The sequence below is a fragment of the Haliaeetus leucocephalus genome, unplaced genomic scaffold (genome assembly GCF_000737465.1).
Source record: "Haliaeetus leucocephalus isolate CR32 unplaced genomic scaffold, Haliaeetus_leucocephalus-4.0 Scaffold730, whole genome shotgun sequence".
Classification (NCBI taxonomy): Eukaryota; Metazoa; Chordata; class Aves; order Accipitriformes; family Accipitridae; genus Haliaeetus; species Haliaeetus leucocephalus.
This window is the reverse complement of record NW_010973166.1, coordinates 2,940,461-2,965,504: the sequence shown is the minus strand read 5'-3', so window position 1 is coordinate 2,965,504 and position 25,044 is coordinate 2,940,461. Positions and strand designations below refer to the sequence as shown.

At 41.8% G+C, this 25,044-nt stretch overlaps 1 protein-coding gene across 1 annotated transcript in view; it reads right to left on the bottom strand.

Moving 5' to 3' along the window:
* RGL1 (ral guanine nucleotide dissociation stimulator-like 1) overlaps nt 1–25,044 on the bottom strand; it is a 112,903-nt gene that overhangs the window by 26,897 nt on the left and 60,962 nt on the right. The window contains exon 4 of the mRNA XM_010580730.1: nt 15,530–15,607. Coding sequence (XP_010579032.1) covers nt 15,530–15,607 — 78 coding nt within the window. The remainder of the gene's footprint in view (nt 1–15,529; nt 15,608–25,044) is intronic.

Sequence of the window (25,044 nt, the reverse complement as noted above, 5' to 3'; positions counted from 1 at the left end):
TGAGGGCCTTACTAAAATCCAGAAAAACTACATCTACCGCCCTCCCTTATCCACTGGGTGGGTGACCTTATCATAAAAGGATATCAAATTAATTAAACAGGACTTTCCATTTGGGAACCCATGTCGACTGTGCCCAATGATTGCATTATTCTTTACATGCCTTTCAATAGTACCCAGTATAATCTTCTCCATAATTTTTCCAGGAACTGAGGTAACTGAGGTTAGACTAACAGGTCTGTAGTTCCCTGGGTCTTCCCTCACGCCCTTTTTGTAGACTGGAGTAACACTGGCTAGCTTCCAGTCAGCAGGGACCTCCCCAGGCTCCCGAGACCTTTGGACAATGATCGAGAGGGGTCCTGCCGTAACATCCGCTAGCTCCTTCAGTACTCTGGGGTGAATCCCATCAGGCCCCACGGACTTGTGAACGTTCAGCTGATACAGCTGGCCTCTTACAACTTCAGTGTCCACAAATGGAAAGTCACTGTTCCCACACTTGTGGTCCTCCAAGTCAGAGGACCGGGCAGCCCAAGGTCTATCAGCATTATTAAAGACTGAGGCAAAAAATGCATTCAGTGCCTCTGCTTTTTCTTCATGCCTATTAGTCAGGTGACCATCTTCAACCAGTATTGGTCCAATGTTTTCTTTAGACCTCTTCTTGCTATTAACATACTATAAGCCCTTCTTGTTATCTGAAAAAACACTGGCCAGTTTCAACTCTAATTAAGCTTTGGCCTTTCCTGTCTTCTCCCTGCATAAATGAACCACAGCTCCGTACTCTTCCTGAGAAGCCTGACCTTGCTTCCAGAGATCATACAGTTTCTTTTTCCCCTTGAGCTCCTGGAGGAGTTCCCTGTTCAGCCAAGCTGGTCTTCTGCCCCGCTTGCTTGACTTACAACACAGTGGAATTGCCTGCTCATGTGCTTCTAAAAGGTGGTTCTTAAAGACTGACCAGCACTTGTGGACTCCTAAGCCCTCAAAAGCAGATTCCCAGAGGACTCTGCTAAATGGCTCCCTGAATAGTTTAAAGTTTGCTCTCCTGAAGTCCAGGGTAGCAACTCTGCTGTCCTTTTTTCTCATTACACTGAAAACTTTAAACACAACCATTTCATCATCACTGTGGCCAAGACAGCCACCTACCATCACATCCCCCACAAGTTCTTCTCTATTCACAAACAGCAGGTCTAGGAAGGCATCTTTCCTAGTTGGCTCACTGAGTACCTGTGACAAGAAGTTATCTCCTACAAAATTCAAGAACTTCCAAGACCTGCTTGTCACAGCAGTATGATATGCCCAGTTGATGCCTGGGAAGCTGAAATCTCCCATAAGGACAAGGGCTACTGTTCCAGAAATTTCTGCTAATTGCCTATAGAATAACTCATCAGTGCTTACATCCTGGCTGGGCAACTGGTAGTAGATACCCACTAAAACATCTCCTTTGTTTTCCATCCCCCTAATCCTTACCCAGAGGCTCTCAACCACATCATCACTAACTGTAAGGGCTCTGCAGTCAAACTCTCCCTTACATACAGTGCGACACCTCCACCTCACCTGCCCTGCCTATCCCTCCTGAACAGCCTGTAGCCCTCCATCCAATCACTCCAGTCGTGGGACTCGTTCCCCCAGGTCTCACTAATACCAATTACATCGTAGTACACTACCTATGCTCCCAAATTTTTTAGCATTCTTCCCAGGGCTCTGAAATCGATTTTGATTGACGTCAGACTTTTTGTTGCGACATCATTTGTACCCACATGAAAGAGCAGAAATGGATAGTAGTCTGAAGGTTGAACTAAACTCTTCAGTCTTGTGGTGACATCCCTAATTCAGGCCCCAGGGAGGCAGCAAACTTCTCTGAAAAGAGGGTCCAGTCTGCAAACAGGTGCTTCTGTTCTGCACAGAAGGGAATCACCAATGACAATAACTGACCATTGTTTCTTCTCGGCGCTGGTCTTAATGCAGGTCTTGTTGCGAGGGATTGGTCTCTCTGATCTCAGCAAGACTGCTTGCGCAGGTTCCTCCTCTTTCTTTTCTCATTATGCGCTTCATCTGCTGTACCCAGGGCCTCATACCTGTTCTGTAAGGGTATTTTAGAGGGTAAAGGTGTTACTCTTACTGCTCCATGCTGTAATCTTCTTCCACCTCTCCTTATCCCTTATGATATTACCTTCCTCCTGGCACAAAGCAGATCCAGGACCTGCCTCTGTAGTGGCCACACTGAGTTGGCTTCTATGCATCATAGATGGCAGAGTATGGCTCCATTGATCAATCTCCTTCTCAGACTCTTGAATGCTCCTCAGTCTGCCCCCCTCCTTCTGCAGCTCAGCTGCCAAGCAGAGCAGTTCATCAGTCTGGTCACACCTCCCGCAGTCTTGCTTATGATCACTTTCCACCTCTAGTAGGAATATCCCTTCACACGCCCCACAGCTGGAAACCTGGGTGGTCACATGCTTGAACAGGAGCTCTGTCTGTGTGGTTGCGCTGGTTCTACCAGGCGCTAGAAGCTCAGGAGAAGCAGGTGACGCTGCTTTTTGCCAGGTGGCAACCATGCTGCCATGCACCTGCGCACTTGGAAATATGTATACTCTGGCATCTGTTGCAATCAGATGGGCTGATTGATTTTGCCTGCTTAAATCTCCCGCATTGCTGGGTGCAGGCTCCATGCCTTGCTGTCTCATCCAGTCAGTGGGTCTGGGGTCAGTGGCTTGGGGAATGCCCCCTGTTCAGACAAGTCTCTACTTGTCCATGTGTCTCCTCGTGTGTTCTGCCACTGCTTGCTGCCACTGCTGCTGGTGCTCCTCGCACTGCTCCAGCATCCATTGCAATCAATAATACTAGAAATAGCCCTCTCCCAAGTATATAAAGCCAGCACCTCGGATAAAACCAAGTAATTTTCTATTACTGGCATTCATTATTCATTATGATCCTGCTTCCCTGTATTGCACTGTTTGTCAAGCTAGCAAAGAAAGATGTGCAAATTACCTTGGAGTTATGCTTTGCTTAATCAGTTGAAGTATCTTTGCTTAGCTGTACCATGACCATGTTTGAATAACTACCAGACATTATGCATACAATCAAAAGCAGAACATAATTTCTTAATTCCCTCTTGTGCCAGTGGGAAAAGCTGCGGCCCAGCGAGGCTGCAATGTTTGCTTCATTACCGGTCCCTGGGATGTTGTGGGAAAACAGCACAGAGGAAACAAGATATTCATGGCTCCTTCAGGGTAGCAGCTTCCCAGTGGAAGCGCTAAATCAAACACTTCCTTTGGTGCCCTTCCTCTCATCAATTGCTGCTGCCAAGTCTGAGGACCAAACTGAAGCTGCATATTCCTCCACACTGTGTTACTCATCTGCTGCCTTAGTAGAAAGACTGCCCGTTCATGAAACCTTGGGTTCTGAAAAAAAAGCAGTCTAAGCCTGAACTTAATCCCCAGGAGCACACGCAGTTAGTGAGATTGCGTTATCTGTGAAGATAAAATCCTAATTGTGACATGTGGAGCACGGGCAGCACTAGGCTGCCAGTGCCCAGTATTGAGCTTGCAGATAGCTGAACCCAGAAGACAGACTGGTCTTGCTAATCTTATGATGAAATACGTAACAAAAATATATCAGCAGAACCCGGATTTTACCCTTAGCCCAAAGACAAGGTGGGGCTGTCAAATTATACCATGCAGAAAGGTATCTCGATCATGCTGGTGGTGCAGGGAAAGAACACTTAAGGAGTTATAGGAGCGTTGGATCTCATTCAGCAAAGTTATCCCAGACCTTCTTAGACACATGCAGCTAAAAAGACACCAGTTGCAGAGCACTGCCCATGCCCATGGATAATGCACAAATATATGCTTATAGGAATTGCCTTAAATCCTGTCTTTGCAGGGAGTTTTTCATCATTTCAACTTGATTTTGCAAGAAAACAAGATTTACAATTTATGCTACAGTTTTCCAGAAATAACTTAAAATGCTATTAACAAATTTCAACTAAGTGTGAAAAAACTGGAAGAGTCTGAAAAATAACCAGATTTCTTTAAGTTTTAAGAAAATTCAAGCCTGGATAAAAAAAAAAATGATCAACTTATTTTTTCTGCTGCAGGAAAGACTGTGAGATCTTTGATTCTTCATAGCAATATGCCAGTAAATAAGCGTGTATATTTTGGTGCACCAATTAGCCCTGGCCACAGCACATGTTGCAGGCTGGGAAGACACAGATGGCCTATGAAAACACTTTTTAATGACAATTTTGTTCACCTGAGTTGACAGACGGATTAGGGAAAAGGACTTTTGGGTGCAACTACTTAACATGACACACTGGCCATGGCCACCTACTGTGGTGTTCAGAGTAGGACATAATGTGAGAGGGGAAAAGGCCCTTGTTCCAGAATAAAAGGCATAATAAACATCTAAACTTCCTGAGAAAAGGAAGTCCCAAAGATTTCCTCTGCGACACTGACACCATCTCTGTATTTCAAATCTCTTCCACCCAGTAGTCATAAATGCTGTGGCAGGCATGAGAGGTCACTTACAGGTATTACTGTCATGGAAAGCACAGGAAGATGTTTAGGAGAGAAGAAACACAGTTTTGTAGGGGAGCAGATCTCATGAGCTCCACTGCCATCAGAAAAACAGCTGAGATGACCAAATGAGAACAGCCCTGGTTTGCAGCAGGTCCTGTTGGGTTCTGCAAATGCTTAGGGCTCTGCTGTGTAGTTAGCTGTGAGAGCTTAGCCCTCCAATGACTGTATTTTTCACATTTACAGAAACCTTCCCTGATACCTATTCCAATAACCCTGGCTTCACAAGACCCTCATGCAATAACAGTATCCCATACTCCCAATGATATTCCATGAAGAGGAGAAGGGCCGTGCTCTCGGTAAAAACCTCTAACCATGAGTATCCAGTTAGAGACACTGATGTGTCAGCTCAAAGACCATCTGTGCTCTGTACTTATGAGAATCAGGCACTTGGCTTTTAAAGTTCAGATCCTCGAAAATTAATGTACTGGCTCCTGGTCTATCGTGTTAATAGCTGCAAAATGGAGAGGGACAAGCTTGCCAGGACCACCTCTCACTCCTCAATTTATGAGATCATGAGGAGAGTTCAAATGTGAACACAGATTTCACATGTAGACAATGAGGAACCCAAAAGCCAACTCAGAAAACGCTTGCATCAGAGCTGTGTACAAATAATGGCACATTTGTTCTGCAAGTAGGGAAACCACAGCAATATCTAGTTAACTCAGCTGCTCAGTGGCACTCAAAATAAACCAACAGTTAATAAAGAGTAAAGATAGCTTCTCCCACTCTCCTTGTCTCATTTTAACTGCATTGGTTTTTTCTTCAAAACTCAGTTACCTTTTAATCCCACACAGATGTGATTTTACAAGTCCTATCCCCTTTAGTCTGTTGTTTCTTGTTTCCTTCTCTGATATTGTAGCAACTTCAAACTTTTAGTTAGTGAGAGTATTTGGAAAGCTGTCAGTAATACTGTTTGGTTAGGCTTGCCGACAGGAGAAACTCTGGAATTGCAATTTTAGAGCTACAAAAAGCATTTACAACCAAAAATTAACATGCAAACACATTCTGAATTTCAGGCTTCATTGCAAACATGAAACACAGATTGTGCAGCTTGGAAGTATCTCTTTATATTTGAAAACTGTTTTGGACTGAATTTTCACAACTTGGCTCAGACAAGCTTCCACCATACATGCAGCAAGTAAGCCCTTCACGGTTTAGGCCAGTGATGGCCAAACTTTCCATCTGGAGCTTCACGACCACATTCCACATTTCTCTGTCAGGACAAGTGTCACACGATAGCCAGTGCTCCACCACCGCTGCAGTGAAGCCATCAGCGTCAGCCCAGCTCCACATCCCAAGGCCAAGAAAGGCCACAACAGACAGATGCCTACTGTGATGCTCCCAAGCCCTCACTCCACCCTCCTGTCTCCTCAGATTTTTAATCATCTGCTGTAGCCCTGCACATACCCAGAACACTGCAGCACAGCAGCACTTGCAGTCACAAATGCCACTGTCCTACACCTACTGTATTTTCATTTCTTTTCCACCACAGGCAGGGGAACACTGTACCTCACTCTATGCCCTAATAGTGTATTTTATCATGCTCTGTATCCCCTTTCCGAACCCACATCACAAACTCACTATCATGCCTACTGGCTCCACCACCAAAAACTAGGTTGGGTATTCTTTTCTTATGAGCATTACCAGTTCAGCAATGATTTGGAAGAAGGAGCCTCTCCACAGGATAAGTTCCTGTACTAATATTGTTCACACACTCCTTATACTAAGCTCAGTTTCCAGAGCCTTGTTTGATGGCCACTTTCATAAGTTGAGGAGTAAACAGATTTTAAGACAGACCCAGTCTCCCAGAGCAGGGTGAAGAGTTCACAGCAGTTACAGACACTGATTTTTGCCAGCAAAATACTTTCAGTCAAGAGGCGAAATAGGAAAGAAAAAAAAGGTACACTGTGCCCTACTGACCTCCTATCACCTGACTGTTTAATTGGTGTGTCAGGGAGGGAAGCTTTCTGAAAACAGGTTGGAGACTTGCCCGTATCTTGCAGTATCTTTACGTTTGCTGCCCTTGAGAAGAAACTCCCTGTACTCAATAGACTCAGAGACAGATAGGAACGGGAGCCTTCCAAGATCTCAGACAGGAAAGGAACATCACAGACTACATTTTTCATGGGTTGATTATGAGCTATAAATTTTTCCTTTCCTGCCTATAAGAAAAAGCTTTTTAATGTTTAACTCCTGTCCTGCCAACCACAGACCCTGGGCTCTGTTCAGCATTGTTTCCAAGTTTCACACCTATCAGAAAGTCTTCCGATTTCCATATCAGCTTTGCCTGAAGCCCATCTCTGAAAGTTTCAGTCTCCAAAATCTACCATTAGGTGGAAGAAGCATATCTGATTCCATCATTTACAAACTGGGAACACAGAACTATTCATCCACTCACATTTACACATGAGCTACCACAAAACGTGATGAGACTGCGGCAGCTCCAAATCTAACCTCTCTGTTAAGCTGAGCTAGCAGGGCACAGAGGAGGTGGAAAATGAGGCCTTCATATCACATAGGCGCAAGTGATTCAATAGGTTACACGGAAATTCTGCATAGTCTTTTCTCAGCTGGGGAGACAGCTATAACACTAGTCCTGAAGAGATCTGCATAGGAATTAAAGAGATCATTTTTTGCCAAAAAGGCAAAAGCAGTGTTTTCTTTCCCACCACAATTATTTGTAAAGAATGAATAGAAGGGAATCTCAACAATTAAGAATAAGGAGAACCTCAGCTGCAAAAAGAGATTAAATGACTGATTTCTTATGAAATTAAACAGGAACATGCACAAAACTATCTGTAATTTGACAAATGCATACTTAAGACCATCAATAGAATAATCTTTACAGAGGGCTATTTCCTCTCCTCCACTGTCCATGCAATAGCTTTCAGGCTTGCTTACACAGACTAAATTAAGCCAGCTGTATTTTCTCAGTTCTGCTTGTTAAATAACATCATCGGCAGTTAAATCTCAGCTTTGAATCAGGGATAAAATGTATGTAAACTGCAAGTAAAGGTTGATGTAAGGGTACCTTCTCACACCCAGTCTGTTTATAAATAATGTGCTGATGACTTCCAGCAAATGATCTCTTTTTTTGATTTGGGAAGAACTAGTTGAATAGCATATGGGGGGGCTGCTTTTGCTAGGATGCATGTAAAGTCACTAAGGGAATAGCTCTGCGAGTTGTTCTTTGTTTTAGTTGAGATGCCAATCACTATTTTTCTTTGCTCTTCTAATTATTCTTTTTTGCTTGGTTCTGGTTGTTTTCATAACTCTCCTACTCTTCCATTGCTTATACTGCCCTGTGTTTGACTCTGCTTCTCATGTAACCACATTGGTTTCTGCTGTTGTTTTAGCTTAATTGGCTTTACTGGAATGAATGCTGATTTTTGCTCTCCCAAATGCATCTTAACTGCTTCCCACCATGGATTTCCCAGGCATCAGAAACTTCCAGCCAATTTTCTTCCATTTGTCTCACATTCCTTTGGTGTCTGTTCTCCTGGAGTACAGTGTTTCAGGACCAGTTTTATTTCTGCAGTACTGTAACTGTACATATTGTTTTCCAGCAGGACTGTTAACTTCAGTAGGAAACAACACAAATTTTCTGCCAGGAAGGTCTAAATTCACAAGAAGCCATGGGACAATGTTTGTTTATCACTATGAGAAACTCCAAATGTTGCAGTAGTCCATTGAAGGTTTCGGTATTTGCTATTTTAGTGCAGAAGAAGAGGGGTAAATATGCAAGACATCCCACGTGGTAACTAAACAGTTCCTTAATTTTCTTTATTTGAACTGTTTTACCCAATTGCTGTGGAATGAAACAAGATTTCAGTTTAGCTTTGAGTTGCTTTGTCTGTGGTTTTCAATCGCAACACGTTCCAAGTTTTAATAACAAATAAATTCCGCATTTTGATAATGGCGTGGTTTAAGCCCAGACAGCAACAAAGCACCGCGAGGCCACTCACTCACTCAGTCCTCCTCCCCAGTGGGATGGGGAGGACAAAATATAACAAAAAGCTCGTGACACAAGCACAGGAAGGGGTCACTCACCAATTATGGTCACAGGTGAAAACCAGACTCGACTTGGGGAAAAAAACTAAAATCAATTTCATTGGTTAGCAATCAAATCAGATTAGGGTAATGAGAAATAAAACCAAATCTTAAAACACACTTCCGCCACCCCTCCCTTCTTCCGGGCTCAACTCCACTCCCCATTTTCTCCACCTCCTCCCCACCAGCGGTGCAGGGGTACAGGGAATGTGGGTTGGGGTCAGTTCATCACATGTTGTCTCTGCTGCTCATTCCTTGTCAGCGGGAGGACTCCTCACTCTTCCCCTGCTCCAGCGTGGGGTCCCTCCCACAGCAGACAGTCCTCCACGAACTTCTCCAACATAAGTCCTTCCCACGGGCCACAGTCCTTCAGGCACAGACTGCTCCAGCGCGGGCTTTCCCATGGAGTCATGGCCACCTTCATGGGCATCCCCCTGCTCTGGCATGGGGTCCTCCTCCCTCGGTCCCCTCCATGGACTGGGGGGGGACAGCCTGCCGACTCACCAAGGGCTGCAGGGGCATCAACCTCCTCTGGCGCACCTCCTCCCCCTCCTTCCTCACTGACCTTGCTGTCTGTGTAGCGGTTTCCTCTCACATTCCACTTCCCAAACTCCGCTGCACGTTCTCCTTCTCAAATCTGCTCTCCCAGAGGCGCTACCGCCGTCGCTGACGGGGTCGGCCTGGGCCAGAGGCGGGTCCGCCTGGGAGCCAGGGAAGCTTCCAGCAGCTTCTCACAGGAGCCACCCCTGCGGCCCCTCCCCCATTACTAAAAGCCCACCACACAAACACAATACAGATAAAGCAGATGCAACTAGGAGCTGACATTCAAGACAACAAAAGAAGTCCCAAGTATTTTGATTCATTTCTGTGGCCTGTCATTCATCTGAGGGGGAGCACCACCAATCTACTCCAAATCAGCAAACTGGAGCCAGCAGCAGAAGGAAACCACAACCTTATACTCCAAGAGGAGGCTTCAAAGGACTTTTACTGTTACTCAAGCTCATTTAGGATTTAAAAGCCTCAGGACTCAGCCATAGCAGTGCTTGGGACTGCAGAAGAGGATAGTTTGAGGGCTTAAAGCTATTTTACTTTTTGTACTACATAAACTGCCTACTACTGTTTCTGCCTCTCATTCAGCTTTTCCAACTCCAGTAAGAAACCTCCCTTTTACAGCACTGGGGATGTGAGTATACAGCGTAGCCAGGAAAAAAAATTAATTAAAATCCCCATTTGAAACCTCATACTGCAGCCAGGAGACCAGTTTTCCAGTTCTACTTCTTTCTCTTTAATATCCGTGAGAAATATAACCTAAACTTGGATTTATAAAAATTCTTAAACTTTCTTTGGTTTCATCAGAAGGAGAGATGTACATAAATGGATCAGAACATGGCTCACTGTTTACGGCACAGCATTTCCTTTTCATCACCTTTGCCCTGGCTGTGGAGTCTCTTACTAGCTACAAACACAAGAGTTATTTCTACATATAGGGGGAGATGGCATGCTTTTTCCTCTCCCTGTTATATTTATGAACATGCCCAAAGGGTACCTTTAAAGAAAACATACCAATGTTAGACCTCTGGAAAGCAAACAAACAAAAAATCATGGTCTAAGTCCATGGACCAATATGGCAACACCATCTGCCTCTTGAAAAACCTCTCCAGCAGGTAATTTCAGGTTCATACTGCTATATTTTTGAGCAAGGTCTCCAAGTGACTAGATTCAGTTAACATTAAACTAGTCTTCCCTGAATGCAAACATTGCAGGCAAGCCTGGACTGCCAGGCTGGACATTTTTCTGTGTGTGCTGAACAGCAATAAATCACTTCTAGGAACTTCACTGACAGAAGTCTTCAAAACTCATGGCAACAAGCTCAGCACCTTTTATCCATGAAGTGTGATGTGCTGCATCAGCTCTCCAGTTCTCTCAAGCCTAGCAAATCACCTCAGTGACATGGCCTCAGCACTGTTTCAGACCCTCACATTACTCAGAGGCATCTCAGTATCCAGTGAAGTTATTGACTTCCAAAAGGTAGAAGCAGCGACAATATTTTATGGCTCTGTCTCCACCCTCAACCAGCTCCAGCAAGGTCTTTAATGCCTATCTTCTGGGAAAAAAAGTGTTCTGCTCCTTTAATACATCACCTCTTTAAATTCATGGAGTCTGTGATCTGGGTATAGCTGTCTGTCAGCAGTGAATTGCCCAGAGATCAAAATTAACACAGTCAAAATTCATTCAGTAGGGGGAAGGAAATAGGGCACAAGGTATTTCACAGATCATTCTGCACAGAAAACTCAACCTTTTAACAGTGAGTTAAAAGTTAACTGAGGAACTCTCCTGCTCTGAATAGAGACCACAGTGGATCAGGTCATATCACCAAAAGCATTGTTTCTAACTATCTCATACACACAATCACTTCAGGAGGACTGAAGTCCCCAGAAAACATTAGTTGCTTGACTTGCTGATCCCCTTCCCAGAATATGTAAAGGTTCTTGAGATCTCTTGGACATGACTGTCTCATTTAAGTTTCCCATGACTCCTGGCTGATAAAGTGTGCAGAATCTTCACATCAGACAGGAGCAGGGGAAAGTACTTTATTTCTTTTTGCTCTACTTTCTTTCCTCATTTGCTTTTTGTCAGGTGATGTGTACCAAACCACACATTTGAACTATACAACCTCACTTAAAACCAAAAATATAATTGAATTATAGTACAATTTCTCTACAGTTCCTGTAATGTGTACTATTGTATGGACCTCTCTAATTCTTAATGCTACTCATCATGCTGATAATTTTTGTGTTTAATGTATGTATGGTTTTATTCTGAATGGTCACATGTCTTGGTGTTAGATCTACTCTTTTCTTTCTGAAAGTTAACAGAAGTCCTAAGCTAGAAAACATGTAGTGAATACACAGAACTCCAAAGACAATGATGACCCAACTGAGATGAGGGGGCAACTCTGTCACACCTCGACACAAAAACGTGCAGAACTGCAAAACAGCACCAGGCAATCTTGTTTATGTGATGCAAGAAAGAGCAAAAAGAATTGTTTATAGGAGGAGATAGAGGGCCAAGTTACTCACTCCTTACAACTCTCTTATCAGACAATTACAAGAGACATGGCATCATATTTCTGGAAACACAGGCTAAAGTCCCTCTAACTCAGACGTTTGACCGGAATATCTGACCTTTTCTGGACTTTATTCTTCTGTTAAATTATGATCATGAACTTTCCGACTGACTGAAAGTAGTGAGAACTGTGGAAAGCAAACTACTGAACATGAAAAGCATGGCAGGTTGGTTTTTTTTTTTCAAGCTCACAGAACTTTTGACGGTGTTCAGAGCTTACTCATAACTCTAAGGTCCAAACTGTCTGTCTGTTTTTAAAGTTACAAAACTACAGTACCTTTGTTTAAGCTGTGTAATACTGAATGTAGTTTTAAAGAAAAGGGCAGTAATAATAAAAAGCCTGAAAGACATTTTTTATTAGATGTAATTAAGTCAGATCCCTGTTGAAAAAATACAATTTTTTTGATCAATCCTGTGGCCCAAAAATGATAGGAATGATGCTTAAGTGAACAGGAGAAAATCCCCTTGGCAGAACGGATCCTTAGAAGGCATGTTTCCGAACATAGCTGAAGTGATCTTGGGTCAGTAACAACTATATGTCACTGCAACAAGTGTGAGAAGTAACTGCTGGCTCAGACCCATAATTTGGAAACACAAGGGTAGGTTTATAGCTCCCACAAGTCTCTCAAACAAGGCTGTGCCATGAGTGCACTTAAGCCCTAGCGGAGGACTTGCAGGTTCAACATGAACACTGGGTGCAATGCTAAAATAATTTTAAAAATTACGTACATCAGGCATTTTGCTTCTCAAATTATATTACAACTTTGTACTACAAGTACAAAAAGCACAGAGAATTTCAACATAGAAAGTAGCAACCTGTGGGCTCACAGTACACAACATATGACATATTTTTCCTCCTATATGTACCTACGATTTTGCAAAAACCTCTCTCTCTTCTAAAGCTCCACAAGATATTTAAAGAGTCATAAATTCTTCTCCTGCAGTTGTTTTTAATTTCTGTAGTGTTTTCTTGTGTCAAACTAGTGGAAATGCTTTAAATTGCATCCCCATTTCTAATGCCTCAAATGGATTTTTAAAGCATCTGAACTGTCAGAGCCAGAGTCTGACAAATGCAGATCTCTGGCTGCAGACCATGGGCTTCCCAAGAGATAATTTTCCTCTGAGAAATACAGAGTTAATGGTAAGAAATAACATGGCTCTACTGCTTCTTCCTCTTATTTCTCCAAGTCATACAAAAACAAGAGCACAATTATATCATGTTTCTGTTCTATGAGAAAAGAGGGCAAATGCAATTGTATTGGAATTATGCCAGACAAGAGAAAACCTGAACTACTAGAACTACGTGTTTCACAACAGGACTACAAAGCCAACCTCTTTTCCAGATACCATTAATCATATCTAAGAGACAAGTAGCCAGAGCAACTGACATCAATGGAAATTTTTAAGGCAGGACAGTGAATTCACATTTATACGGGGTCTCTTAAAACACATATACCTGACAAATTACTTTGTTGACAACTTCATTGTTGAGCTTTCTATACATAAGTAGTTGGGTAACAGGTATCAAATTCAGACATAAAAGGTATCTTATGACACCAAAGGATCAAAATCAGCTGTGCTGACTATATTAATGAAAATCATGTCAGATAAACTCATGAGAAGCTGTGCAACCACAGGAATAGGACGACAGACTCCTTCCATTTGTCAGTCCCTGGCTGCACAAGGGCATCATGTGACAATTACATGCCAAGAGGGGAGATGGCACTGATGCAGCAGGAAGCAATTAAGCAGGGGGTATATGATAAACTATGTGTATGTCAGTAGGAAAACAATTCCATTAAAAAAAATAAAACAAACATGCTCCTACTAAATGCTATTTCACTTGCATGCTCACCTCCAGGCATAAAAAAATTGATGCATTTTGCCCAAAGCCCTAGTGACGCTAACATCAATATTACTTTCACCCTTTTCCTCTCTATCAAGCTCCTTTGGGTCCATGGAAAGGCAGTTGGGGGATTAATCCCGACATGATTTACAGTGGTGAAATTATCTTCCTCATCCCCAATATAAAGCCTTAATCTATTTTGCAGGAAGGGTACTGCTTTAGCTCATATTTTATGGCTGGACTGAGATAGGGGGAGGTCAAATGGTTTGCCCAAAGCTGGAAGAGACCCTAGAGCTCATTTTGGATGGGAGTGTGGGAACCCGCTGACTGCCTATTATTCCCACTACCTTCTTGGTGCTTGTGACAAAGTTTTAACTACCAGCTGCTCTTTGATGAGTTCTCATGGCAAAATGGGAGGAAAATATTGATAGCTCTCTGTAACACCATCCAGGAAAGAATTGGAGAATTGAGCCCCCATGTCAGTTCTCATGGGGCAAGAGGAACAGCCCAAACCATCAGAGCTTGTAGCTTTCTGTCCTTGCTAAGTACTAAAAAAAATAAAAGAAACAAAATGTTATCGCTTGTTAATAACTAAAGCCTTTGAGACTCCTGTATCATTTACAGACATTAATTAAGCTCTACATTTTTTCTGCAGTCAAGCAAGCATAATTCATTCTGTTTTCAGAGACAGCTACTGAAATGCTCACAGCCAAGGAGCTTTTACTAATTTATCTCTGGTGGTTAAACAAAAACTTTTCCGTGTGGATGACAGAAGGCAAAGCGACCCCGCTGTCTAACCACTCCATTCAGACAATGGAGGACGGGAAGGTGTTTAGTATGTTAACGGCACGTTTCTGGACTGGGGATATTTGAACCATTTTAAGCCAGACTCAAAACCCCCCTATCCCAACACACAAGCCATCAGAAAAGCACGGAGGTAAGCAGTGGGAAGACCAGGCCCAATATTGTAGAATAGAATGTGATTTGAATCGACAGTCTGCCTGAATCTCAGGAATGAAAATACTGCAGTCTATTTCTCAGTCTTGATTAGACAGTGTATCTCATGATAGAAAAGCTCAACATTTTTCTTCCTTCTCAAAACAAAAGGAAACTGAAGGATTCTTCTTCTATTACACCTTGAGAAATCAGTGCACTGATAAAAAAAATTAAGGTTTTCTTAACTGGTGGAAGCTGAGATAAATTCATAGAAAAGCAATCTTCAGTAATGCTGACAAGAATCAAGCATCTTCATACTGTAACCAAATATAACAACACAGCTACTTTTTATTGCCATAATGCATGCAAACCACAGACCATACAGATGTCAAAAGTACAAATGCTGATGACCTAAGGCACATTTTACACCCACTGTCTAAAGATAAAATGCAGTTTCATGTGATGCTAGAAGGATAACCAAACCACTTTTTCCCATTTAAACTGCATTTCAAAACAGCTTTGCTATTTTTCTTGCAAATTAGGATGACTTCAGAATTTAAATTTCACTCCAAAAGCAACACTGTAAATCATAGGGGCACTAATGGAAAAGATACATGCGTACACATGTTGCCCGAAACAACCTCAGCTTTGGTCTGCAGACACTGTTGTAATGCGCAATAAAATCAGTCATAAGCAATAACCATTTACTGCTATAGGTAAGGCAGGGGAAACAAACACTCCTTGTTTGTTTAGTCAACAAAATGTTGGCCTAGATGTGTTCATCTCATGTTTAATTCTGAGACAATTTCCCTGATGGAAAGATCTCTGGGTTATATTATTGGATATGTTATGAGACAATTTATATTTGGCCTTTACACAGACTTGTTTAAGCAAGCAAACAGTGCTGTGAAATTTCAAAGGAAATAACAGCTATGCTGCCCACATTCTCCCCCAATACTGAATCCTGACTGGGGCTCGCTGTACAGTACAAAACCACACTTACGTCCTGAGTACTGTTTTGGATTCAGAGGAATTCTCACTTCCAACTTCTTCACAGCTTGAGGTCTCCAGGTTTCCATACCTGAAAAATGAGATGGGTGTTTAGAGGAACCTCTACTGAATGAAAACAAAATCCCAAATAGCATAATTCATATACAATTATCATAAACAACCAAAAAGTGTTTCTAGCTCAAACTACAAATATGGAATCTAACAGTTGGGCAAAATTAAGGAGCTGGAAGATTATTTCATTTAGGAGGAAAAAAAATCCTAAAGAGACAGCCAGTATCTTCCAACATAATTCTTTAATTTATATGAAGCAGCCTGCACACAGGAGGAATCAGCCAAAACAGTTCCTTTGCTTACACTTCTAAGACCCTTTCTACCCATTTTCACGCCATCCTTTCCCAGAGAAGTATTCCAGTATGCAGTAAGGCTGTTAAGAGAGCCACTTTCTCCAGTACAGCTTCTGTTTCTCTAGTATTTGTCATTCCTTCTAACTCCAAGTGTGATTTCACACAAAGTTTTCTAAGCGGTAAGTGTCCATTTGTGCCAAAACTACTGACACAGTTGTCACAAGTGGGAATGGCCCATGGCGCTTGTGAAAATGCCACTGGGAAAGAGGAAACCATGGGCATAGCTCCAACAGTGCAAAGCAAAATCTCTTACCTACACAGGCAGCGCATGTGCCTTGAAGGCAGGATTATGCACTTCATTTTCAATGGGAGTGCCCATTGTTTCAGATGTACAGCTCCATAAAGAATTTCATGGTTCCTTACAGGCAGCTTTAATGAAGACACACAATTACTCACAGTCCAGAATAAGGCAAGCTGATTTTACACATTCTGTGCTCAACTAATTGTGTCAGGCACCTGCAATTAATCTGGCTAGTTAGGAGAACAAGTGCATCTTTAAGTGTTTGTGCTACAACATCCTAGTAATGTCGGATAAAGTAAATACAGTGGGCTGTCCATTTGCATGTGAACCAGAAGGTTCATGTCAGAACTGTAACAAATTCATCCAAAATGTTTCAAATTATCAAAATAAGAGGTGGTAGTTTCATGCTCCTCTAAAGTATCAGTCTAAGGCTTCATATGTAAGAATCCCAGATCTGTACAGACATTCAACTAGCGTAACTGAATTCAAGCTCACTCTCACCAGCAGATCTGCTAGATTGTAAAGAACATGTTTTGGCACCACCATCCACCACCCTCATATTGATAGTCCACCCTACTATGGCTCACAATCTCAGAACTCCACAATACTTTAAAATAGGAACTTGAGTTTCAAGAATCTTATGACAAGGGCTTAACGTTGGACAATTCCACTGTGGATGGGGAAAGCTGAAGCAGAGAAAGATCAAGGGTTTGCATACATTCCAGTACACTGCAAAGTAAACCCAAACTAATAAAGGCAAACAAGTAGTCCCACTGATAGAAGCAGTGTAGCCACAGTCATAAAGAGGTCAGCTTGGGCTTACTTAGCCTTGAGAGTGCTGCAGTAAGACCACTTGCGTTATCTGAAACAGCTCATTTAAAACCAGATCTTGGCATCGCTGACTACATTGCAGGTAAACATAACAAAAAAAAAAATTTGCTCCATTTGTTACCACATATCTGTGGCAAAGCTGAGAACAAAATCATGACTGCTTGACCCCAGTAGCTTAGTCTGACCAATACATTGTGTCTCATTCAACCTAAGTTCCCACATCAGTGGTGAAGTATTTGGAAATCTCAGCATTTTATCTCTCCAGAAAAAAAAAGGCATAACACATGCATAAAAACTTGTAAACTTATGTTTTAAAGGGCTCAAATTCTTCTCAGTTATCCTGAAACAGTTGTGCTGGTCCTGTAAGACAGCAGAAGTATGATAGTAGGTTTTAAGGACTTCTTAAACCAGAAAGGGTCCTTAGAGGTACATACAGGATAACCCATTTTGCCGTTGTGATTTCACAGAGCTAATCCAAACATCTAAAGAAAAATATGCTTAGCTAAACTGACAATGGGGTAAGAATCCACTTCTAAACATGCTGAATAACACCTCCATCCCGCAGTGGTCACAGCGTATCACAACAGGAGTATTCACAGAGGAACCACTGCTTGGTACAAGAATGGCTGTCAATCTTGTTCTGAAATTTTTTGGTGCATCAATAGCCTCTGTGCTTTCTCCCATATTCTCCCAAGCAATTTCACACCCTGCCTGTGCTTTTTTTTATTGGGATCAGCACTACTGAAGCTGTAAAATTGAATAGATACCTCTTTCTGACTCTCCGCTATGCCCAAATTCACCACTTAATCCTACCTGGCCTCTCTCAGCTCTCAGTCATACCCTAAACACTCATTACTAGTGTTTGCAATTCAAAGTGAATGCAGTTAACTGTTTGAGATACTTCCCACTGCTTTACTGCAAGGATGGAATACATCAGAGGAACCTTAAGAACAATACTTCCAACACTTTGCTAAGCTGAAGTGTAAAGTTTAACCTATTTTTATTAGATTTAACTCTATTGGTTTCCAATAGTTGCTCTTGCAGACCTGTAGGTTGTCCTGCATTTCTGAATATTATAAGACTAGGTAACATATCATCTCACCAAGAAGATACAAAAAGAGCATAAGGGGGACATTTAGAGAACTATGCTGATGCTTTCTCAGTGCAGATTGCCCAGGACAGAATCAAGACATGCTGCTGATATAATGTACACTTCACACTATGATGGCTGCCCCTGTCCTGTTGCTAAAGGGAGAGGATTTCATTCTCCACTGCCATTTGCTAGATAAGATGACTAAAATACATCTTAGCCAATAGACAAAAGACATTTTTCCCCCTGCTGGGAGAAATATGCAAAGAAAGCTTCAGGTTTTGAATGACAATTAAATTTTTATATTAATTTTTCAAAACTTGCCATTAAGTCTTAGAGCAAAATTTATTGAGATGACTCACAGTGTCATTGTCCTAGTATTGTATGAAATATAAAATATGTATTTGCAGAACTTTAGGCATTTGCATTTAAATCCCACTAGAGACATACATGCTGATTTTTTATAATATGAATCCATAATACAGTAATAAAGAGCAGGCAACTTTCTGTACAAAACTGCAGAATTATATAACGCTTAATTATATTGCCAAATGTAAACCTCTGCCTATTTCCCAATGCAAGAGCTCTGCATGAACAACAGGTCATTAAATACGGGTTAGGAGGAGTTAATGATACATCTGATATAAAGAACAGTGTTTCTGCAGACTTCCACTGCTCTGTTCTCACCAGCTCCTGGACAAAGAGCCATTCACTACACAGCCTTGTATGAATGCTTTGCATACAAAAAGAGACATAAGAAACAAAAGGATCCTGTAGCCCACAGAACTTTTCAGCCTTGCTTGGCGTTTGGACAGTTATAGACTGCACTCAAAGGGACTGACTAAGCAAATGAGACCAGAATGTAATGGGTAGTAGTGAATATTTAAATACTGAAAAACAGAGTAGAAAATGCACCCCTGCATCTCTGTTAAGAAGGGAAGGGTAGAAGAGGGAGGAAAATACTCTTTGAATAACTCTGAAATAATAAGGAAAGGTGGTTCTCTGCAAAAGCCCCCAGAAAGCCCTAAATAAGGCTTGTAAGCATCAAAACAAGCAACTTGGAAGCACAGATACTCAGCAAGAATCATAAGGTGTTTTGAATTATACACACATAGATTCGTGGAAATGAAGTCGCTGCTTTAGCTGAGTAGACAAACCACCCAGTATACAGGAAAACAACAGATGAAAGAATAGATGCTACAGCAATAACAGTGAACCAAATGCCATATAAAGCTACTGTCCTAAAGTGCGGGGCTGTGCTACCAAAGGACCCATTCCATCAATGTCTGCTCTCTACCTCCATTTTCCTCTCCATTTACCCCCTATTGAGCCATCCTCCAGCACAAGAAATTAACTGAAAACGTAAAACTAACTTGTTATTTGCTGTCATTATCCAGCTCTGGCTCTCCCATCAAATGGTATCCATTCCCTTCTCTGTAAACTCCTTGAGATAGCAACCAGTTGCTACTTTATATGTGACTGTGCCAAGCACAGCATGGCCCCACTTTTAAGCGCTGCTGCAAGGAACATGATTACCAGGAGAAAATAAAATATGTAAGAAAGGAACTTGGCTCAGTTCTGCTTTCATCTGGACAGCTAAACATCTTTGGCTTCCATCACACTTGTGAGCGGTTAATTCCACAGCGCACCCAGTGACACTGGGGATACCAAAGGATCTCTGTGGAGGCATCATGCTGTACTCCCACACCCCAGGGGCAGGAGGAGCTGGTCTCCTTTTCCTCTCTCCAGGAACTTCCATCAAGTGTTTTCTTATCAAAATACCAACAAGATTTTTATTTATTTTTTTTTCCAAATCTCCCTACCCACTTCAACCAAACAAAGAGAAAATATCAGAACGTATAGTGTTAAAGACTTGGCAGGTTTTCAAAGCTGTCTGCTGCATTTAGGTGCCAAACTTCCATGAATACTAAAGGGATGCGGATGTCCAATTACTCTTAAATAGCTTTGAAAATACAAGTCATCCCCCTCACTTTTCAACATACCAGCTTATGCCCAAGATTTTGTTTAGTTTGACTTCTACTCTATGTTAAAAGAAAACTTTTATAGGCTGAATCCAGCCAAAAGAATGAAGAGGGCTCCAGTCTCAAATTTAATAAAAAGTAAGAGCTGAATTTGAAGTCCTGGAGGGGAAGAAAGAAAAACAAAACAAAACAAAACAAAAAACCCTACATCTTCCCCCTCCCCCCTGATTTACTCACAATCTCCAAGAAGTGTTAGAAGTTACTCAGAGAGCAAATAGCACATCTCTGATCTTACTAAAGACAGAAGTTATCAAAGGGCCCAATTTAAAGTCCATTACAATAAGCAGCATAGCACTAAAAATCCAATAAGTATCTTCTGACTGAAACACGGGGAACTGCATCAGTCTTTAAATATTCTGAATTGTACATTAACAATTTAAACCTTTTCATATGCCTCGTTTTGTATTTTCTGTCACTCCACTCACTCCACTGAATGTATCGTAGGGCAGAAACTGCTTTAGAAATGTTCCCCTCTGCCCTGTTGGTTTGTGCATTTCTGTGATGACAATACCAGCACGGGCTGTGGGAGTCAAAAGCACCACAAGGACTAGCACCGTGCAACTGTGCGATTCCTGCTGTGACATAACCGAAGCCATGTGTGCTTGGCTTTGGGAGGACTTCCTCCTGCTTTCTGACGTCAGGTGAAGAGGAGTAAAGGCAGTGTAAGCAACACGCATGTCCCTTTAGTCCATCCTACTGCACTGGGAGACAGAAAACTGCTAACTCCTCCGCAGCCATGCAGGAAATGAAGATTACAGTGTGCAGCCCAGAAAGGCCTCCTCGGAGCTACCGATGGCTGCAGAGCCTCACAGGCTCACAGGGCAGATCACAGCTTATTTTAACAGAGTAAGGCCCAAGCTGGGAAAAAGGTTTTGCCCAGAAGATTTCACAAAACCTCACTGCAGCATGGACCAATTTAACAAAAGCACACACTATCCAGAATTATTCAAACCTTTCAAAAGTCCATTTTTCTCTGCCCTAACGCTTCAGTTTCTCTTAAGTACAGCATCTGCTTTTTTATTTGCCTCTGTCACTCAGGGAAAAGCATCTCACCTTTTTTTGGACAGAATAAATGTTTCATGTCCCAAATTCAGTTAATGCTTGCACTGCTTGGACAGGGTACTCTGCAGACCACATCAAATGACCAACAGGTATCCCCCCTCACTTAGGGTACAATACATCCAGATTTCCAAGGACACTTCTCCAAGAGTCCCATGACTCTCTTTGTCTCATCTGAATTTGTGTATGTCTAATGCATACATCAGACAATCCTGCAGCACTCACAGCAAGGTGTGTATCCACAGTAAATCCAACATAAACTGAATGCACTGGACTTGAGGGGAACCCAGCCTCTACACATATAAATTTTGGAGGAAGTTTGTCAATGTGTACTTTCCTACAAAAAAAAAAAAAAGTATCCTACAACTGGGAGATGCAGATGCTGTTCCCTCCTACTCTATGTCAAGGAGCTGTTCACCTGTAAAAAATGGAAGGGCCTTTTTTGATCTGGCCACATCACCGTCCTCCCTTGGATGGAACAAGAGCTCAGCATTGCCATTCACAATTGTTCCCTTGCTCCACAATCGTGCTCTACCACCACGAATAAGAAGCGGGGCTCAAGCTCTTCACATGAAACTAAAATTGACAACTAATGCCAAAATCTTACTTGTTTTTTTAAGACATTGCCCTTTTCATTACTTTTTTTACTTCACTGGAAAACAAAATAGAAATACTTACAAAACACAGACTATGCACTGACACCTACTTTAGCCTCTGTACTGTTATTATTAAGAAGTAAGTTGCAAAAATGCAGACTCTTTGCTACTTATTCTACACTAATGTAGAGATGAAAACTAAGCCGGTTAAATTTAATTACTATCCATTTCTTTTTTTTATTTTTCCTTATAACGTCTGCTTTTCTTCACAAGCCCATATTCCACAGCTGCATGTAAATCATTCTAACTATTATAGCTTAAATTTCATCTGTATTTTGTCCCAAGCCATAAAATTCTAGATTATCCATGATATTCAAAAAGCCAAGAGAAGCATCCATGGATTCTTAAACACTACACTCCTAAGATTTGTGAGAGGGGAAGGAAGTGGTAACCTCCTAAGATCTCCTGTGGATTCTATCATTTATTATAAAAGGCTGGGAAAAATGTTGACAAGGTCAGGCAGCCTACATGCCCTTCCCTCTGAATGAGACATTATAACTTGCTCTGAGACGTACACAAGCCAGTAAGATCAGAATTGGGCTCAGAAGAGAAAGTTCTGTTCTATGGAGACTTTTTCCCTGTGCTTTCTTATCCTCTTCTGACATTTTCACCTCTTTAAAGCAGCATCAGAGGAGGGCAGCAGAGCAGACTTCCTTAGTGTCATGTATGCTCCTGACTTGCTGCTGTTCTAATCAACCAGACTACCCAAACTTACCTGAGATGTTGCTATAAATATCATTTACGCTATTTGTTTGAAGCAAAACTGCAGTATCCAAATTTCCCTTATTTTCCCTTCCTACCCTCAAAGCCAACCTCAGGAGGATGTCCCTCCTTAAAGCAGGGCTTCTACCATGCCAGCATGTTACCAAAAACCAATGGGACAGGAACTCAATCTCTTCAAGACCACAAGGACAGAGTAGTGCACAAGTTTGGCCCAAGATCCTTCCCCTCAATCAGCAGCCACTGATGCAGTGAGTAACAAGCACACCATCTTTAGAAGAGGACACCCTATTTTCCTGTTCATTCCTGCTTGAATGCTCTAATGAAGCCCCTTATAAACTGGCTATGCACACATTTCAAAGCTGAGTTAGTCCTGTCTGCTCAATTTCTTTTCCAGTCAAGACTGGTTTTCTCTCTTCTGATACCCTCCTGAGAAAACGTAAGAAAGACTCATAAGTCAGACTTGCCACTTCTTTTGTGCTGCAATCCAATTGTAATATTACAGATGTAATTCCCAGATATGAAAATATTAAGAACTTAATTGCAGAGTTAACTGAGTTAAATTGCACCAGCTATACAATTTATAGCAACCTTTACTGCATGAAACTGGCATTTTCACAGGAGCCCAAAGAGTTTAGGTGTCTCATGACTGATGATTCTCAGAGAATGAGTAATTACTTTCTTCAGGCTGTTTTTAAAATCCTATCATTAATACCTACATTAAAGAAAACAAAACAGAAATAGAAACTAAAGCCCATGATGATGAGCTTCATAAAGATCTTAATTTCTCCCCCCTCTCAAATTCCTGATCTTTGAGTACCTGATTTTATAACTTCAATATTTCACTAATTTTGTATGTTTCTATTTTTAGGTTGCTATGATCCTTTTCAGTAGGGGAAAATACAGGAAGAAAACAGAACCATTTATCTAGAGGACTCTACAAACTTCAGTGCAAAGCAAGATTCCCAAAAGACTTTTTCATCATCCTTAATACAGTGCAGCCTAACAGAGTTTGAACATTTTAATGGCTAGTGATGAAACGCCACAAAACAATCAAAACCACGACAAGGCTAACTGACTGTAGGATGGACTGCTGTTTCAATGGATTATCCCTTTGGCCCCAACCCCAAGTTTAAAATGCTTCAATCGCCAATTATAGAGAGATTTAATAATTTCAGTAGTCATTGAAGGGCTGAATTGACAATTCTGGAGAGGGATATCCTATATTAAGCGCAAAGGCGGAAAAGCACAAGCAGGGACACTGCAGCTGAATGTGCCTTCCCATGCCCCAGTTCATCCAGACCTCCAGCAGCACCCACAGCTTGGCTTCTGGGGCATAACCACCTGGAGCACCCATTGAATCCAGCCAGGTGAGGTGACAAAGAAGAAAAGATCCAGACACTTGCACATGAAATAGTCACCTGTCCCATACACAAGTTATACACACAAAGTCCTCTGCACAGAAGCACACAGGTGGACAAAACAGCCCAACAGCTACAAGACCCCTTTCCTAGTCCTGCCCAGGGGCTTTGCACTGACCAAAGAGCCAGCCCACCACCAAGGACCCAAGGCAGCCTCCCAGTGCCAAGAATTTTTCTCCAAAAACATCACTTTGGTGATCACCCAGATTTGATAGTAGATTCTAAACTTGCTTGTCAGATACACAGGATCTTTTATAATTATACAAATTTAAAAAGTGCAATATATGAATTGGTCTTTGCATAACACTTTTCTGCCTCCTGAGAACAGCAAAAAACGAGATACAGGTGTGTAAAAATATGGATGTGTGAAAACCCAGGTCGAATTCCAAAACTGTCACAGTGAGTTAAACCCTTACTCTCTCTTTGCCTCAGTATGCTCCTCCTAATTATCTGCATCATAGTCAATTTCTCTCACTGTTTATCATCTCTTGACTGTAGAGGGTCTTCAGGGTAGGGGCTGTTGCAAACAATTCTAGGCATGTTTGTACAGTGATTTGTAAAATGAGGTCACAGTCTCAGGTGGGACATTTATTTGCTTTACTGAAGTAGCCTTAGTAAGAGAGAAATAAGAATGGAAACTACTAAAAATCAAAACTATGTTGAACTGGGTGGGGAACACACATAAAGATGCTTTCTGGGCGTTTAAACGGGATACATGAATGTACTTTAAGACAACTTAAGAGCCTTTAACTGAAAAGCAAGGTGTGTATCATCGGATTTAGAGCCACCTTTGACTGACTGATTCACATTATTTGAGCTACTTGCAAGTTCTCGTTGATTACAGAAAGTTTCCCCAGATACACGTCAATTAATACATAAGAACCCTGAAAGAGCAGTCGGGCAATCCACCAACACAGAGCCATAAAAACTGCACTGTTTGGGGAATGATATTTAAAACAGCCATTTTGGGCAAAGTATTCTTGCAAAGGCTACTATTTTATTTATTCCAACTTTTTCTGTTAAAAATGTGTCTTTATAAAAGT